The 21,113-nt window shown below is 34.8% G+C and overlaps 1 protein-coding gene across 1 annotated transcript in view; it reads right to left on the bottom strand.

Annotated features, from left to right (window-relative positions):
• LOC130010729 (E3 ubiquitin-protein ligase rnf213-alpha-like) overlaps positions 1 to 21,113 on the bottom strand; it is a 368,341-nt gene that overhangs the window by 231,399 nt on the left and 115,829 nt on the right. Inside the window, exons 20-26 of the mRNA XM_056098708.1 lie at positions 20,888 to 21,056; positions 20,458 to 20,573; positions 12,188 to 12,385; positions 11,534 to 11,656; positions 3,115 to 3,235; positions 2,325 to 2,566; positions 305 to 387 (exon numbers count right to left, since the gene is read on the bottom strand). Coding sequence (XP_055954683.1) covers positions 305 to 387; positions 2,325 to 2,566; positions 3,115 to 3,235; positions 11,534 to 11,656; positions 12,188 to 12,385; positions 20,458 to 20,573; positions 20,888 to 21,056 — 1,052 coding nt within the window. The remainder of the gene's footprint in view (positions 1 to 304; positions 388 to 2,324; positions 2,567 to 3,114; positions 3,236 to 11,533; positions 11,657 to 12,187; positions 12,386 to 20,457; positions 20,574 to 20,887; positions 21,057 to 21,113) is intronic.

Genomic DNA, 21,113 nt, shown 5'->3' with positions numbered 1-21,113 from the left:
TAGAGGCTCCACAACCCTGTCATACCATATTTTTACACTATTTAAGCTAAAAACGCGATTTTTCATACTATCAGGAGCCATAATTCAGGAAGTTACGATCCAATATGAGCAAATACCGAAAGGAACCAAGATCTTTGGGTTATATATGAACATGCATTCCACATAAAAATGTGGGCGTATAAAAATATGTTTTTCTAAACTTCTTTAATATGCCTATTAAATTATCAGTTAAGATTTAATTACTAGGTTAAAATGTGACACAGAATTATCTAATCTAGACAGATTTTACTTGCTACCTGCTTACCTAATCTGTCAGTTGTTGCATCAGCATCTACATGATAACCAAGACCAGCATTTTCTAATCTTTTAATCAATTCATCAGTGTGTCTAAAATAAAATTCACAGATTATTTCAACAAAAACAGAGCAAACAGGTTAACCTGTACCATTTTTGGTCAATCCTCACTGAAATATCAACGGTAATAAGCACAATAGTAACTGGTTGTCAGCGAAACCGGTCGTCCTGGAAATAATGGACAATATATACTCTTCAAAAAAAGTAGGGGATATTGAAATGCAAATACCTATGCAGGTTGTGATATAATAAATAGTCATGGACACTTGACATGCTTTGAGAGTATGTTCACAGATGAAGAACTTATCACCCCAACAGAACAACTGAGCTGCATGTGTGACACGCAATAGCGCCATACCCGTGGGAGGTGTTCATTGTCAAATTTGACACTTCAAGGAAGGGTTGATGAAAACTGCTGATTCCTGGTTTATCCTATCCATGTTTGCTTTCCTATCGGTTCTTGCATAATATTTACTGTTTAGCGTATCTTTGCTTTAGTGTGGTACGTTTAATTTGATCGGGAAATGTGTTTGTTGACGTCAACGTTAACCGACAAAACTGCAAGAATTGGCCATGGCACTGCAAGAGGAGTGGGTCAGATTGCCCCAAATCGTGATTGAACGGTTGATTAGGAGCATGCCACGACGAATTGCTGAATGTCTGAGGATTGGAGGAGCAATTACTCATTATTAAGACAAAAATCAAAAACGTCCATTTTCACTTTTGACAGTGTATCTCTTTCCGAGTGAAATGGGGCCGTCAGATAAGCCACCCATATGAACTGTTTATGTTCATGTGTAGGCAATTAGCCTACATTTTCGAGAAATGTATAGAGAACAAGCTAAAAAGAAAGTGATTTTTCCTACAATCAAGGGCCATAATTCAGGAACTTACGTTCCGATATGCGCGAATATCGAAAGGAACCGAGATCTTTGGGTTACAAACTTACATTTCAAGTTTCATCAAAATAGGATTAAAATTGTGACCTCTATAGGGTCCACAACCTTGATATACCATATTTTTACGCTATTTGAGAACGAAGGGCGGCCATTTTGTCTGTCAGTTTTGGGCCAATTTTCACGAAATTTGAACTCAGCCATCCTTAGGGTGTAACGGTGATATAATAAAACGTTTTTTTAAATTGGATAAAAATTATGACCTCTATAGGGTCCACAAGCTAAAACCGCAATTTTTACGTACAATCAGGGGCCATAATTCAGGAAGTTACGTTCAGATATGCGCGAATATCGAAAGGAACCGAGATCTTTAGGTTATAAACTTACATTTCAAGTTTCATCAAAATATGATTAAAATTGTGACCTCTATAGGGTCTACAACCTTGATATACCATATTTTTACGCTATTTGAGAACGAAGGGCGGCCATTTTGTCTTGTCAGTTTTGGGCCAATTTTCACGAAATTTGAACTCATGGGTCCTTAGGGTGTAATGGTGATATAATAATACGTTTCTTTAAATTGGATAAAAATTATGACCTTCATATGATCCACAAGCTAAAAACGTGATTTTTCGTACAATCAGGGATCATAATTCAGGAAGTTACGTTCCAATATGTGTGAATATCGAAAGGAACCGAGATCTTTGGGTTATAAGCCTACATTTCAAGTTTAAACCAAATTGGATAAAAATTGTGACCTCTACAGTGTTCACAAGCTAAAAACGTGATTTTTTATACAATCAGGGTGATAAACCTATATTTTAAGTTTCATTGAAATCGGATAAAAATTGTGACCTGTAGACAGTTCACAAACAATTGTGGACGGATGGACGTTCGGACGGACAGGGGCGACGACAATATACGTCCACATGAAAATGTGGGCGTATAAAAACAGCAGTGCATTTCCGCAGTTTTGTATTGTTTCTGAATATCCCCTACTTTTTTTGAATGGTAAACAATAACAATCTATGTTCATATAGTCATTTTGGATTGAAAATAATAAAAGATATTTACTTCCTGTAAGGATTACAAGCAGCTACTATTTTCAGATTTCTGTTCACATTTAATATTTCTCCATTCATTGTACCATCACACATAATTTCTTTTATCAATCCTATTGCTTCAGTTGTATTTGCTTCATCAAAGAATAAAACAGTGTAGAAATTTTCACCATATTTCTCAGAATTTTCTTTGGCAAGTACGGCTGCTTCTGTAACTTTCTCTGTAATATTTTGCGATGTAGTTCCACCATGTACCTAATAATTAAGCCAAATAAATGACGACCAAAAATAACATAGTATTGCCAGGCAATAATACAAAAACAATCTTCCACAAATGGTCAACAGAATCGACTTGTGAAGATGTCTTAGCTTCTAGGTAAAACAATAAATCTGATCAGTACCAGTATTCAAAATGGCTTCAATACAACATAGTTGGGAGCAATGTTTACACTGTCTTGTCAGTTCCAAGTTACTGTCACAGTAATGAAATGTCTCAATGAAGATGAAGGACACATTAAGACTAGAATTATAGGTGATCACAATATTACATTAGCTATAATGTTTGTCACTAAAATCAGAAGTTCAATAATATACTTTATTATTATAAATGAACTGACAGCAAAGACGAATGTTGCAATGCCAACACCCTAAATTTTGGGTTATTCAATCTTTCTGCAACAACTTCAGGGCTTGAACTTAATCTTTGATTCAAAAATACATTAAATATCCTATAAATTAGTAATATTACAAATAAAATAGAGGAACTGTAACATAACAATGGATTATACATAAAATCTACTTACCTTCATGAGTATCATATTACTTATCTCTGTGCCAACTGGTCGTTGTAAATCACACATAAACTTGATTAATCTGGTCTTACCACATCCAGTTTCACCCATTATAATAACAGGTATATTACATCTATAGAATGAAAATACTGGTTAGAAAATCACATATTTTTACATTGTTGTATTTAAGTATGAGCATACACTGCACTATTAAGATTCATAAACACTTGCTGGTTCTTGACAAATGAACAGTTGAGAGATATCAACAAAGGTTTCTTAATCCATTTTTGACGAGTGCAAATCAGTTCGCACCTGTCATTTGGCGGTAACGAATCAACTCGCTGACCCATCATACTTGGCAACAGCATTAGCGAACAAAAGCGGCAGATCAATCAACTGATTTCTATTGTTGTTATTTCTTAAATTAATGGTGATCGAGTAATAAAAATAAAACAACCAATGAAAAGGAATGTTATATTCGCTAATTATCGAATAAAAAACATACGCTTCAACAAAGGATTTTCTGGTATTTACGTAATAGGTCAGAGGTGAAAATTCACACCGTTTCAATGACTTTGGCATTATTCCAATATTTTCACGTTGTCACTTACGGTTGATAATTTAATGATATGGAGAGTGAAATGGAATCAGATTTTTTATGATTTACTGCCAGACATATCATGGAATATGATAATGTCGAAGGAATCAACTATTTATATATTTTTTTGACGTTATGATGCAAAAAATACGTATACTCCAGCCGGGATGAAGCGTGTTGGCCGCCATCTTGGACACGCTTCCCGTCAGACGATACCACAAAACTTTCAGATAATAATTCTAGACTTTGGAAAGCTAAATTGAATCAAAACTTTTAGGAGAATGAGAGAGAAATGAGATTTAACGTCCACTTGACACAAACTAGGTCATTTCGGGACTAACATATGGTTTCATTTTATTTCAATAATTCACTTTCGCGTAGGGGTCTTTAGCAGTGGGAGGAAACCAGAGGACCCAGAGAAAACCCACGAGGTAAAACTTTTAGGATTTGATACAAGCTACATAGAGGAATATTACATTGTCAAAGATTTCAACTATATATGTTTATTTTCGACACAATGAAGCAAAGAAGACGACAATTCTCGCCATGATATATGCAAAGGCAGAAGTGTCAAATACCGATATCGATGAAGTGACGGTCATTTGGGGCGATATTTCTTTTTAAAAGTTATATTTATATTTACTTTGAACACTGCTGCCAACGGGACTATATTTGCGTTCTATTTTTAAAAAAAACAGCGGGTGCCAGGCAGGATACGCCCACATTTTCGAGAGATGGATAGAGAACAAGCTAAAAAGAAAGTGATTTTTCCTACAATCAAGGGCCATAATTCAGGAAATTATAATTCAATATGCGCAAATAACAAAAGGAACCGATATCTTTGGGTTATAAACTTACATTTCAAGTTTCAACAAAATCGGATAAAAATTGTGACCTCTATAGGGTCCACAACCTTGATATACCATATTCTTACGCTATCCGAGAACGAACGGCAGCCATTTTGTCTGTCAGTTTTGGGCCGATTTGCACGAAATTTGAACTCAGTCGGCCTTAGGGTGTAACGGTGATACAATAATACAGGTTTTTAAATCGGATAAAAATTATGACTTCTATAGGGTCCACAAGCTAAAAACGCGATTTTTCGTACAATCAGGGGCCATAATTCAGGCAGTTATAGTCCGATATGTGCGAATATCGAAAAGAACCGAGATCTTTGGGTTATAAACTTATATTTCAAGTTCCAACAAAATCGGATAAAAATTGTGACCTCTATAGGGTCCACAAGCTAAAAACGTGATTTACGTACAATCAGGGGCCATAATTCATGAAGTTACAGTCCGATACATGCCAATATCGAAAGGAACCGAGATCTTAGGGTGATAAACCTATATTTCAAGTTTCGTTGAAATCGGATAAAAATTGTGACCTGTAGACTGTTCACAAACAATTGTGGACGGACGGACGGACAGGGGCGACGACAATATACGTCCACATGAAAATGTGGACGTGTAAAAAAAAAAAAATACTTAGGGAATACTTGTTCACGTTATTTTACCATTATGACAGAGAAAAGTCATAATTTAGTGGAACTGACTTTCAATATGTACTTTGTACAATTGAATTTTATATCATTGGAAAGAACACCACAATCTGGTACATTTTTGTAACAGAGTATTTCTTTGTATAGAAATTTTTTTTTTTTTGCAATTTTGTAGAGGGTATTAGGATTAACATTAATCCACTAATTGGCTTAGGGAGATGAGCCCTGCTAATTTAATGAGCTTAGGGGTAGGTTGGTAATCTTTTAATTGGCTCTAGGGATAAATGGGTTAATGGTTTAACCTCACTTTCCCCACATTTGATTGTTTTGATAAAGGATTAGGAGGTTACTAGACTGTGGGTGTAGAACTATAGTCTGTTCTAATTAATTAATATCACTGGTGTAAACTCCTCTCTAATTATTGTTACTGGTGAACACTTCCCACTATCAGTAGATTGGGCAAATTGGTGAAATCAGTTTACTAATAAATTTACATCCAGGACACCCATTGAATACCTCAACACTGCTATGAATTTTGTTGGACTGTGAATTGTCATGTTTATCAAACTGTTTATAAATATTTATACTATAAAAATGTATTTATTTATTCATTTATTCATTTTAATATATGCAGTTACTATGTATTACTTATTATATTATAACATATATATATTTATTATATATTTGTACTTATTACATATTTAATATATTATATATGTATTAATTTGTATATTATTAAAATTCTGGAAATGGTATACTATAAGAATCCATATTTAGAGTGGCCCACACACTCAATTAGCTGTACTATATAAACTGACCTGTTTTAACAGCATGTTGTCACACGGATCAAAACTTGGTTTATGAGAAAAGTGCTCTCACAGGCTCGCTCGTGCACTGTAAGCAGCAAACAGTCGCCCAAAATAGACATTCATGTGACAATATTCATTCACTTATTTATCAATGAAGCCATGTAAAAAAATTATTCTTTACTAGTTGGTCTTATAAAAATAAGTAGTTAACTAGATTAAAATTTTGGCTAAAACTCGGCGATTTAATTTCTAAGTTAGTTGATTGTAACCAATGACGTATATATGGTAACGGTTCTCGGTTCAGAGTCAACTCATGTAGTTTCGCCCTTTTTCTATCTTTTAAATCCACTTTCGTGGCAACATACCGACACTGCAAGACTGTGAAAGTTACTTTTATTTAACCGTAAAACTCTGTTGTTAGTGGGCGCTTTAGTTACTTTAGAAGTTACATTGTTGCTAGCTCTAAATATGCAGAAAAAAAATTGAGACTGGAAATTAATTGAACGAAATTATTTTCCCTAGTCTCGATTAATCAGACGTGTATGATTAAAATAAAATGACTGTACTGGTCACAAGACTCGGATTCTAATCATTTTAGGGTGCTGCGAATTTGGCCTCCAGTTTTGTGTCAAATTTAATAGGAGGATGTGCCATTATGGCTATGCCATTCGTGTTTAGTATCCTTATGCATTCGCCATTTCTAACATGGTGGTTACAAAACGTTTCAGTTATTATAAATCCAGCAACAACTCTTTTTTCTAGAACTGAAATATATTTCCTAAAAGACGCGCATTGACTGTTTCATAATTATTAAAAATATGAAAACGCGACACAATGCGTAAATTGTGCGTCTTACTTTCGAGAACAATAGCTATAAAACAGAAATTTCCAGATTGATACATAATACGACACAACCAACCATAAGTGGTAATTCAAACACAAAGGATATATTTAAACTTAAATTTCTCTAACATTTCACTAAAAGATCCCTATTGTAGAACTTCCAACTTATTATGTAGTCATTGCCATGTCGGTTGTTTTTAATAACAGAATTTTCCAGTCATATAACAGATCAAAGAATTTTTCGAGACGCATTGTAACGCATTGTAACTTCTATTTTTGGATTATCTGGCACGACAAATAGCCCAATCATATCAAAAAGCATGCAGTTCCACCTTGAAATGGGTTCAATGGATTTACGGTTTATTCTATAATTTAAAACACAGTTTAGAGCACAATGTGTAGGAGTCGCATTTTTGACTTCTAAGTAGATTCTTATACGGAATTCCGGATGCAACGCTAGACATTTGGACCACTGCTGTCGAACCGATTTGAAAATGCTTAAGGCTTTTTTTCTTTGCTCGTGTGCTCCTCTGTTTTTGATGTGTGTGATTTTTATATTTGTGATAATTATTTCAAACAAAATACACGTAGGATTATCATAAAGGATATTTAACATCTACAATATGAGTACGGTAAGCACTCTCTACATACTGCGTTTGTAAACCACGAAATTCACCCCTTATTAGAAAGTTTTAACTATAGTCTATTGCATGTAAACGTTAAAAAAATCAGCTCAAAATACAGACATCTCTCTCTCTCTCTCACTAAGGGCTGCACACGCGTACAAATGTTAAATTCAATCGTTAATTGTACGTACGTAAAAGAACGAAAGAGCCGACTGCGGAAATTAAGAATTCGTTTTCCAGAGCAAAATTTGAAACTTTGATGTGACCAAAAAACATAACTCTTTTTAATGAAAAAATCTACCGCTGTAACGCTACTTGGCCGATCAACTTTTCCATATTATTAGAAAGTCCCATTCAAATGGCCAAATCACACAAATATTCAACTTAGCAATAGTTTAATTGTTAATGAATGATGATTTTAACGGTAAGTCTTATCATATTTGTTAAAATAAGTCCCAAATATAGCTCGTTTATTGGATTTTTGTTATTTGCACGAACCACCCTACCATAGTATATGTATTTTTTTTACATGTAATCTTTTTCATTAATATTATTTAAATCATTTTGTTGAAGTGTCACAAACTTGTTACAGACTATACTTTAAACCCCCTTTGTTGATTAATTAGTCATGGCCTGGTGGACCCAGACTCTAAACAATAGATGTGGGGAAAGTGAGCTGTCAACTAAAATAGGTTTAGAATTTTACTCTGTAGAGTGAGTATGATTACGGTACTTTAAGTTCATTAACAATCATATCATTGAGGGACAATAACTCCGGAACTATTTTTGTGAAAATGTTGAAAATCAACAAGCACAACAAACTGTTACTCAATATTTTATGAATACTCAATAACATATCAGTCAAAGATAATAACTCTTGAGCTACCATTGTGAAAATGCCATCTTTACTATAATACTCACTATTCCCAATAACTGATATATGAAATGAAATGAAATGAAATGAAATGGGGTTTAACTTCCTACTTACTGATATATGAATGGAAATGAAATGAAATGAGGTGGGGTTTAACGTCCTACTGTTTTGCTCCAAACTGGGTGCTATGAGGGAAATTTTGCCCGGACAGCGGCACTACGGCCTACTCTCATATCGAATTCCAACTGTCAGGGATCTTTTACGTGCACGCCAATGTGTACACGGGACCTCGGTTTACCATCTCATCCGAATGACTAGACAGCTGTCCTTGTCAGCCCCTCCGTCCTCCTTTAGAAAAGAATCTAACCTGTAGTCTGTCTACAAGGTTTCAGTGACCGGAGCAATAACTCCATATAAAATTGAATCTTGAATTTCTATAGGGTCGATCATTTTATTACGCCCCCGTCTGCCCTGTCCGACCGTCGTCCACAATTTCTTGTGAACACTCTACAGACCACATTTATCATCAGATTGTTTTGAAATTGATTATGTTGTTTAGATTAGGGAGATGAAGAAGCCTATTTAATTTCAATATAATTTCTGTTAATTTCTGGAGTTATGACCCTTGTTTCACTTTATTGCACCATGTGGACGCTCTTAAAAAGATAGGCTGACAGGCAATGAAACATATGCCCACAGCAGCTAAATCGTCCGAGCTGTCAACAAGGGTTGTCGCATATTTATTCCTTTGTAGGTAATTGGTGCCCTTTACAAGACAGTTCCATACAGATCAGATTATAATTTTTGCCGTTTGAGGGTTCACAAGGTTCTACAAACTGAAACAAGGGTCTCAACTCTGGAAGTAATCTACAGAAATTGTTGAAATTTGACAGGCTTTTTCGTTTTACTAATTTAAATAATGCATATAAATTTCATACAGATCAGATGATCACTTTTGTCGTTCAAACGTACACAAGGTTCACAACCGCCATAACTCTAGAAATTTTGACGGAAATTGCTGAAATTCAATAGACCTCTGTTTCACAAATTTAAATGACGCATGTAAATTTCATACAGATCGGCAGATAACTTTTGATGTTAGAGCATTCACAAGGGCCATAACTCTAGACATAATAAACAGAAATTGCTGAAATTCAATAAGCTCCTTAGTTTCACTAATTTAAATAATGCATATAAATTTCAGAAACATCAGATGAAAACTTTTGGCATTTTTCACAAAGATTGGGTGATAACTTTTGGCGTTAGAGCATTCACAAGGTTCAATAAAGTGATACAAGGGCCATAACTCTAGTCTTAATGAACAGAAATTATTGAAATTAAATAGGCTTCTTTGTTTCACTAATTTAAATCATGCATATAAATTTCACAAAGATTGGGTGATAACTTTTGCCGTTAGAGCGTTCACAGGGTTCAATAAAGTGAAACAAGGGCCATAACTCTAGACTAATAAACAGAAATTGCTGAAATTCAATAGGCTTCTTCGTTTCACTAATTTAAATAATGTATATAAATTTCAGAAAGATAGGATGATAACTTTTAGGGTTAGAGCGTTCACAAGGTTAAACAAAGTGAAACAAGGGCCATAACTCTAGGAGTAATAAACGGAAATTGCTGAAATTCAATAAGCTTCTTCGTTTCACTGATTTAAATATTGCAATATAAATTTCACAAAGATCGGATGTTAACTTTCGGCATTAGAGCATTCACAAGGTTCAACAAAGTGAAACAAGGGCATAACTCTAGACATAATAAACTGAAATTATTGAAATTAAATGGGCTTCTTTATCTCACTAATGTAAACAACATACATCAATTTTAAAACAACTGGATGATAACTTCAGTTTGTAGAACCTTGTGAACTAATGTGAACCCTCAAACGGCAAAAATTATAATCTGATCTGTATGGAACTGTCTTGTAAAGGGCCCCAATTACCTACAAAGGAATAAATATGCGACAACCCTTGTTGACCGCTTGGACGATTTAGCTGCTGTGGGCATATGTTTCATTGCCTGGCAACATATCTTTGTCAGAAGCGTTCACAAGGTTCAATAAAATGAAACAAGGGTCATAACTCCAGAAGAAATTAACAGAAATTATTTTGAAATTAAATAGGCTTCTTTATCTCACTAATGTAAACAACATACATCAATTTTAAAACAACTGGATGATAACTTTTGGCGATAGAGCATTAACAAGAAATTGTGCACGATGGATGGACGAACGGCAATATACGTCCACATTTCTATGTGAGTGTATAAAAATTATCATCCGATCTGTATGAAATTTATATGAATTATTTAAATTAGTGAAATGAGAAATCCTATTGAATTTAAGCAATTTCCGTTCATTACATCTCGAGTTATGGCCCTCCTTTCACTTTGCTGAACCTTGTGAAAGCTTGAATGACGAAAGTTATAATTTTATATACATAATTTAAATTAGTGAAACAAAGAATCCTATTGAATTTCAGCAATTTCTGTTAATTACTTCTAGAGTTATGGCCTTTGTTTTACTTTGTTGCACTTTGTGAATGCTTCAACGACAAAAGTTATAATCCAATGTGTATGAAATTTGTATGCATCCTTTAAATTATTGAAACGAAGAAGCATTTGATTGTCAGGAATTTCTGTTAATTTATCACACTTGTTTAACTTTGTTGAACCTTGTGAAAGCTCAAATGATGAAAGATATCATCAGATCTGTATGAAATTTATATGCATCATTTAAATTAGTGAAACCAAGAATCCTATTGAATTTCACCAATTTCCAATAACTACTTTTCGAGTTATGGGCCTTGTTTTACTTTGTTGAACAATGTGAACGCTCGAACGATAAGTCATTATCCGATCTATATGAAAAAGCCTGTATGAAATTTATGTGCATTATTTAACTTAGTAAAATGAAAAGGCTGTCGAATTTCAACAATTTTTGTATATTACTTCCAGAGTAAAGACCTTTGTTTCAGTTTGCAGGATTACAAAGTTTCAGTTACAAAGGATTAAATATGTGACAACCCAAGTTGACCGCTCTGACGATTTAGCTGCATATGTTTCGTTGCATGGCAACCTATCTTTTTATTACTTATACAAACACAAAATCTAAAAAAAATACATGGCTGTAGAGCATTTACAAGAATTGTGGGCATGTAAAATCTGTACCTGAATCTCATATATATAGCTAGTATTTTCTTTGCATTGTCTGGTGTCAGCTCATAGGAAGGATCAGGATCAAAAAGTACATCTATTCCCATTACAGAACATAATTTGGATATTCGATCCAATCTGAAGAGGAAGAAAAGAGTCTTTATTGTGTAATACTTGACCATAAGATTTACTTTTAGCTTTAACAGCATTTTTGGTTTACAGTTTGAATATATTCTCAAATCCATGACAGACTGTATAACTATAAATTACAAAGGAATACACATATTCATGAAGAAATTATGGTTATGAGCATTATCAGTCCATGAACCATTGCTATGTTAAAGTGTCATTTCTCATTTGTTATCTTTCCACAGGTCTGGCACCTACTTAACAGCTGGCTAACCATAAAAAGAGGGAAGGCTTTGACTAACATTTTTTTCTGTTAACACAGCTTGTTTTGAAAAGCCTAAGCGATGCTCATTTTATGGATGTATAAATATCACAAGATAAACAGAATATGATGTAAAAACATTGGGCAGCCAGCGAACCTATAATTGCAATAAAGCATGGCAATGCTTAATGAGCCAATAACACTTAATACTATTAATTGCTTTGTAAATATGAGGGATACAGAGAATAATTAATAATTAGATAAGGAATATACATTACCTTGGTAAAGCATTGAAATTTTCATTCAATATTACCCGATTTCTGATTAAACTATCATAAAGATTTTTTGACACCAGATTAGTTTTGAGAATGTGACCCGTCTGTTGATCAATCAGATTTCCAGAACTTTTATCAATATTAAATCCTAGGAAGGTCATTGAGTGGTGATCAGGATTAAAGAATATGTAAGGATGTGGACTGGAAACAAAGAAACGAAAAGTTGCAATAATAATCTCAGTTTATATGGACACAAGTTTTAAAGGTACAAACTGGGTGATTTGATGATATATTTGGACTAAAAACATATTCAGACTAAATTTTGCTTCAAATGCTTCTCAAAACATTGCAACTGTCAGGAATACCCTGGCTATAAAAAATCGATCAAAAGAGGTTATGTTTGTGTCACGTGACTTACCTCTCTCAGTACCGATGCGAAGTAGGAGGAGAATTCATTGCGTACACAATACGATGTTGTCTTTAATCGCTGACTATTTATTACAAATATCGAAGCCTAATTAAATTCTCGGATTATCCACCACCCACGTCTCTTTCCGTGAATTTTATCTCAGAAAGTCTAATTCTTCATAAAGTTTATCTCCGCGTGCAACCTTTGATGTCACGCGTGCAGACACTCCTAATCGTCAGGCTGTCGATTAGGGAAACCCTTACATTTTTGTCCTGTATGCCCTCCATGAGTGTTTTTCAGGGAATCCAGTATTTTTCTAGTAAGATTGGATATTTCTACGTTCCATATATACCAAAATTGCCATACTTTTATTTGAAATAACCACCCGATAAATACTTTTCTGGGAACGTAGCTTTAAGTACAATTTGCAGAATACTAATTAAGTTAATTTTGGTGCATGAAGAAATTTTAATTCTAGTAATTGGTGAAGTGTTCCAACTAGACAACCGTGACAAGCTAAAAACCAATGGTTGCCAGGCAAGATACGCCCACATTTTGCAAGAGATGGATAGAGAACAAGCTAAAAACAAAAGCGATTTTTCGTACAATCAGGGGCCATAATCCAGAAAGTTATGGTGTGAAATGCGCAAATATCGAAAGGGACAGAGATCTTTGGGATATAAAGATATATTTTAAGTTTCATCAAAATCGGATAAAACTTGTGACCTCTAAAGGGTCCACAACCTTCGTATTACATACTTTTACACAATTTGTGCCTAAAGAGCAGCCATTTTGTCGGGCAGTTTCGTTTTGATTTTTCCAAAGTTCGCATTCAACCTTCAATATGGTAGAATGGTGAAATATTTAAACGTTTTTTAAATTTAGATAAAAATTGTGATCTCTAGAGAATCCACAAGCTAAAAACTGCAATTTTTCGTACAATCAGGGGGCAAAATCCAAGAAGTTACAGTCTGATATGCACGAATATCGACAGGATCCAAGATCTTTGGGTTATAAACATATATTTCAAGTTTCATCAAAATCGGATCAAAATTGTGACTTCTATAGTGTCCACAACCTTGATATACAGTGATGGGATTTCGCCAGTATATTCCAGACATGTCCGACACTATTTTCCAAACGTCCTAAATTGTCTGACCAGGAATATGCCCAATCGGACATCAAGACATGGTGAATAATATTCAAAATTCCAAAATTAATATAGTGTACTGAGTGTATAACTACCACTCAACCCGATTATCGTTGATAATAGGCTGGATTGATTAGGTAATTATGTGATCAACGTATTTATCGTCTTATACCGTCTATACACCGTCTATACACCTACCTTGATTAACTACTTAATCCTTTGTCGGACAATCCATCAATCTAATCTTAAACAGAAGTCATTGCTTCCCCTTTGTCGGACTATTCATCAATCCAGTAAGAGTTATTATCATTTTAATCTACGTGTTTACCTCGTGGTTTCTCCATTGTCGAACATTTTAATCCCATTGATGTCAGCCGAATATATATGCATAAACTAATCATAGATGTCACATATTGTAAGAGTATATAACACCCCAAATCAATATATTATCCGTTAACTTGTAAATCAATATATCCGTTAATTTGTCTACGATATCACTTCGGTGGAAGCGGACATTAAATAAAGCTATTTCACACACAAACACACACACAAATGGTTATAATACAATAATCAAAGATAGGTTGCCAGGCAACAAAACATACGCCCACAGCAACTAAATCGTCCGGGCAGTCAACAAGGGTTGTCGCATATTTTTACTTTTTTCGGTAATGAAACATTTATAATACACTAAAATCTGATTAATAGCAAGAACTCACGAAGTAATTATCAGAAAACTATTAGAATTTGTTTGGTTTTTATAAAGTTTTGCCCCATGCTAACGTTTTGTATGCAAAGCTTTTAATATCATGGATTTAACTGTTTAAGTCATAAAAATTCATTGAAAATGAATATACTTGTTCGTCTCAAGATCTTAAACTCTGTGTATCAATCTGAAGTCAATCGGATTATAACTTTAGCCTTTAGAGCATCACAAGATTTTGCAAAGTGATCAAGGGCCATAACTTTGGCAGTAATTATCGGAAATCGTTGAAAATCAATAGGAATCTTCGTCTCATGACCTCAAACACTGTGTATAAATTTAAACTCAATCGGATATTAACTTTAGCCTCTAGAGCATCCACAAGATTCTTTGAAGTGATCAAGGAACATAACTCTGGCAGTAATTATCGGAAATCGCTGAAAATCAATAGGCTTCTTCGTCTCATGACCTTAAACACTGTGTATAAATTGAAAGTCAATCGGATATTAACTTTGGCCTCTAGAGCGTCCACAAGATTTTTCAAAGTGATCAAGGGCCATAACTCTGGCAGCAAATATTGGAAATCGCTGAAAATCAATAGGCTTCTTCGTCTCATGACCTTAAACACTGTGTATAAATTTAAAGTCAATCGAATATTAACTTTCGCTTCTAGAGCATCCACAAGATTTTTTGAAGTGATCAAGGGCCATAACTCTGGCAGTAATTATCAGAAATCGCTGAAAACCAATAGGTTTCATCATCTTATGACCTTAAACACTGTGTATAAATTTAATGTCAATCGGATGTTAACTTTAGCCTCTAGAGCATCCACAAGATTTTTTGAAGTGATCAGGGCCATAACTCTGGCAGTAATTATCGGAAATCGTTGAAAATCAATAGGTTTCTTCGTCTCATGACCTTAAACATTGTGTATAAACTTAAAGTCAATCGGATATTAACTTTGGTCTTTAGAGCATCCACAAGATTTTTTGAAGTGATCAAGGGCCATAACTCTGGCAGTAATTATCGGAAATCGCCGAAAATCAATAGGCTTCTTCGTCTCATTACCTTAAACACTGTGTATAAATTTAAAGTCAGTCGGATATTAACTTTGGCCTTTAGAGCGTCCACAAGATTTTTTTAAGTGATCAAGGGCCATAACTCTGGCAGTAATTATCGGAAATCGTCGAAAATCGATAGGCTTCTTCGTCTCATGACCTCAAACACTGTGTATAAATTTAAGGTCAATTGGATATTAACTTTGGCCTCTAGAGCGTCCACAAGATTTTTCAAAGTGATCAAGGGCCATAACTCTGGCAGTAGTTATCGGAAATCGCTGAAAATCAATAGGCTTCTTCGTCTCAAGACCTTAAACACTGTGTATAAATTTAAAGTCAATCAGATATTAACTTTAGCCTCTAGAGCGTCCACACGCGAGATGCGTGAAATTACAAGAGATGTAGACGTGACAATTATCACGATGGCGGAAAGATTCTATTTTGATGGCATATTCTCTGGTTTATGATAATATTTTGAGTGGGGTTTATGTTTAAACAAGCCAACAGTGAGGCTGATGTCCCCCGCCGAAATCCAAAAATAAATAGATGACACATATTTATTAATCGCACATTTATTTTTTTCAAAAGTATCGAGCAATCAAACTATACACTAAGTTTCAGCACTCTCCATCAGATAGAATCAAAGTTATCTTGTCCCAAAGCATCGACTAATGTAAATCATTGAACTCAGCCATGACATGACAGCAGAGAATATTCATTATCGAACTAAGTCAAGGTATTGATGTAATAAAGCTATACACCAAGTGTCCTCACTCTCACTTAATTCGAACTAAAGTTATCGTGTCCCAAAGCATCAACCAATCAAATTGCTTATCCCTGCTTACCCTAAGCAGAAAATTCTCATCTTCAATCTCCATCAAGGCATTCACCTATCAGACACCTACGCCAAGTGTGAACATTCTAACTCAACTAGAATGAGAGTTATTGTGTTCCAAAATCTTGACCAATCAAATTGCTTATCTCTGCTTAACCTAAGCACAAAATGCTCATGTTCGAACTCCATCAAGACATTGACCTAATTAACACCTACACCAAGTTTGAACATTCTACCTCAATTAGAAGGGGAGTTATTGTGTTCCAAAGTCTCGGCCAATCAAATTGCTTATCGCTCTGCTTACCCTAAGCAGAAAATGCTCATTATCGAACTTAGTCAAGGTATTGATGTAATGAAGCTATACACCAAGTTTCATCACTCTCACTTAATTAGAACTAAAGTTATCGTGTCCCAAAGCATCAACCAATCAAATTGCTTATCTCTGCTTACACTAAGCAGAAAATGCTCATCTTTGAACTCCATCAAGGCATTGACCTAATAAACACCTACACCAAGTTTGAACATTCTGGCTCAGTTAGAAGGAGTTATTGTGTCCCAAAAAGTGTGACAGACGGACAGACACACCGATTTTAATAGTCCCCTGCTTTCTTCGAAAGGCGGGGGACAAAAATACAAATATTATATAATAAAGAAGTTAAATAACATTTGCAGGAAAACGGAATATGAAAATCGATTCCCTCCTTCCACTACTTATTTATGAGGGCTATCCAGTTATATATCAGCTAAATTGCGATAAAATAATATTTTATATCAATAATTATTATAGCTTGTGCCATCGTGTATTCTATGCCGTTGATTGTGTGTCAACCGAATAATTATTATCTAGTTTATATGCTAAAAACTGTATCACCAAAGGGGGATAATTTAGATAACAAGGTATTACTGTAATGAAACTATACACCAAGTTTCATCAATCTCACTTAATTAGAACTAAAGTTATCGTGTCCCAAAGCATCAACCAATCAAATTGCTTATCTCTGCTTACCCTAAGCGGAAAATGCTCATCTTCGAACTCCATCAAGGCATTGACCTAATCAACACATACACCAAGTTTGAACATTCTAGCTCAATTAAAAGTTATCGTGTCCCAAAGCATCAACCAATCAAATTGCTTATCTCTGCTTACCCTAAGCGGAAAATGCTCATCTTCGAACTCCATCAAGGCATTGACCTAATCAACACATACACCAAGTTTGAACATTCTAGCCCAATTAGGAAGAGAGTTATCGTGTCCCAAAGCATCAACCAATCAAATTGCTTATCTCTGCTTACCCTAAGCGGAAAATGCTCATCTTCGAACTCCATCAAGGCATTGACCTAATAAACACATACACCAAGTTTGAACATTCTAGCTCAATTAGGAAGAGAGTTATTGTGTCCCAAAAAGTGTGACGGACAGACGGACAGACAGACAGACGGACGAACCCATTTTAATAGTCCCCTGCTTTCTTCGAAAGGCGGGGGACAAAAAGAGAAATAAGCAAGCTGAGAAATGTCGACAAATATTTTGATTGGAATAGGTAAGTAGGTAATTGTTTTACACGATAGCGCGTGCGAGTGCTGACTTGATATCGTGGAGCGACTATCACTGCCAAAAAAATTGTCTTTTTTTTTTTTTTTACCTCCATCCATATAGAAGTCAAAACATAGTATAAGACGAATGCCGGATTTCTGCTGAAAAAAGTATCGACTTATACCCTGGAAAATACGTTCATTTTGGAGGTGATTTTGAACAAAAGTACAGGTTGACAGTAGTCGGCACGCTTCCATTCTATCGTATTACGACAACACGTAATTTTGTAGGAATATTACTGACACAAATTTGAATACCGTACGGGAATTAAATATGAAAAATAATGAGGCGCACCTATTTTTTTTATTACGTACGAATTTGAATATTTTGCTGACACATGATTTTTAATTGTCATCTGAAACCGCCTGCTTAAATAATGATAAGAGTTATGCCCCATTTTTTTCGGTAAAAATGTCTGACAAGAAAAATTTTGAAATCCCATCACTGGTCCACAACCTTGATATACCATAATCTTTGAGTGGCATTTAGCGATAGGTAAACACATTAACAGAAAACAGTGTTTATGGGATACAATCACTAGTGTTATTCTAAAAGCATGACGGTTCGATAAGTATCCTCTTATCGTATATAATTGTATGTTCAAAAGAAAAATAGAAATTCATTAATAGAATTTAAAAATGTTTACAGTACCCATGTTGTATCCCATAAAACTGTGTTCTGTTGATATACCATATTTTACACTATTTGTGTACAAGGAGCGGCCATTTTGTCAGGCAGGTTTGGTCCGAATTTGAACTCAACTGATATTATGGTGTAACGGTTATATAGTGGAACGTTTTTTTAAATCGGATAAAAATTGTGACCGCGGTGGAACCACAAGCTAAAAACGTGATTTTTCGTACATTCAGGGGCTATAATTCAGGAATTTATGATCCGATATGCGCAAATATCGACAGGAACCATGCATTTCTAGTTTCATCAAAAACGGATGAAAACTGTGACCTCTAGAGGGTCCACAACCTTGTTGTACCATATCTTTCAGTAATTTGCGTACGAGGGGCGGCCATTTTGTCCAGCAGTTTTGGTCCGATTTTCAAGAATTTTGAACTCAACCATAATTATGCTGTAACAGTGATATATTCGAACGTTTTTTTAAATTGGATAATAATTGTGACCTCTCGAGGGACCACAAGCTAAAAACATGATTTTTCGTACAATCAGGGACCATATTTCAGGAAGTTACAATCCGATATGCATGAATATCGAAAGGAACCAAGATCTTTGGGTTATAAACATGCATATCAAGTTTCATCAAAATCAGATGAAAATTGTGATCTCTAGAGTGTTCACAAGCTAAAACGTGATTTTTCATACAGCCAGGGGTCATAATCCATGAAGTTATGGTCCAATACATGCTGATATCGAAAGGAACCGAGGTCTTTGGAAGATAGACCTATATTTCAAGTTTTGTCAAAATCGGATATAAATTGTGACCTGTACAGTGTCCATAAACAAGCAGACGGACGGACGGACGGACAGGGGTGAAGGTATAATATGTCCACATGAAAATTTGAGCGTATAAAAATGTCATCCACTCACTAATTTAAAATTGTGCTTACTGGTTAAGCCATCTGATTAGGTATACAGTGGACTCTGTCACATCCGACCTCTGAATACTCCGGCACTCTGTGAAATCTGATATCATTTTCATGTCCCCATTTATTTACTTATTATTTCAGCCAAAAAATCTTTGAGTAATCCGTACTCTGAATATTCCGAATTACGACATCAATCAGCTGTCCCATCACATGATTTCCATTGAATCAACACTGTATAATCCGGCCTTCAATCGATGGGTGTGAAGCCACAAAAGATTAACAAGCAATTACCAATCAATTATCGGCGAGATTAAAACTCGCTCGCATAGGTCTTTGTTGATTACTTTGATAATTTTATAATCTCTTGTAAGACAGTTGTGACAAATACTCAAGAATACCACGAATTTTCCAACGAATTATTCACAGTCGTAAAAATATTCCAGCACCTGTTGGAAACATTCGTTGCGCATGCCGATTGAACCTCAATACCTAAGTTTCTTCACCCTACGGATCTATCCAAACAAGTGACGGATGACCTGGACATAGAACGAAAAATTATCAATGAACATGTGACACCAAAGACAAGTGTGCGATCTACTGAAGACGATGAAGAAGATAAATTAACGACAGACTTGACCTATTCAAAATGCCTACGCATGTTAAATGAAATAAAAATTAATGTAATAAAATTTTGAATGTACAGAAAGGATTATCATTTTTAAAGGGAATAACGGTCTAGGAATTCGAAGCTACATTATAATAATACTTCCGGTTTTCAAAGTTACAATAATACTTCCGGCTTACAGAAAACAGTGTATTCCGACACTCTGCGTAATCCGACATATCGTAACGATCCCGTACGATGTCGGATTTGACAGAGTCCACTGTATAACTATTTTAAGCATTATCTCAATTCATAAACCAATCAATTTCATACAACAGAACATTGGATAAAATTGTTGCAATACCTTGATTCCCAGTGTCGTTTTATCTGAAACTGAGTTAAGTCAGCTGTTTCATCTGTATTAGTGTCATTTGTTAATGGAGTTTCTTCACTCATGTTAAGTGACCTGGTAGCAAAATCCTTTAAAAAAAAAAATAAAAAAAAGAAAGAGTAAAATTGTTAGTTTAATATTTAAGATAGGGTTGCCAGGCAGAAAAAAAGTATGCAAACAGCGGCTAAGTTTTCGAAGCAGTCCATAATGGTTGTCACCTTTTCATTCTTTTGTTGGTAAAGGTATATGACAATATACAACTGCAGGCTAGCTTTATGACAAGATATAAGAATTTGTCTTTTGGCCTGGAATATGGTGTCTCCAGAATATTTCTTGTTATTTACAGTATAATATCATATATTTAAAGAAGAAAATTATACACAATAGAAAAAGAATATATTACTCTTGACATTTCTATGGAGAACTGTAGTACAAATTTGGAAAATCCCGGAAGATCATCAGCCACAGCTGCACTGCAAAAACTTGATGTTTCAAAGTCTTTTAATTGTGTATTCAGAAACCACACAAAATGATGAATTTCAGCCCAAGATGGATCTTGAATACCACAATGGCTGAAAATAGAATAAGATTAAGAACAAAAAACCACATGTATCATGCCTTGTACACAC

Source organism: Patella vulgata, chromosome 2, assembly GCF_932274485.2.
Source record: "Patella vulgata chromosome 2, xgPatVulg1.2, whole genome shotgun sequence".
NCBI lineage: Eukaryota > Metazoa > Mollusca > Gastropoda > Patellidae > Patella > Patella vulgata.
The sequence above is the reverse complement of the archived record's forward strand: the minus strand, read 5'-3'. Positions and strand labels throughout refer to the sequence as shown.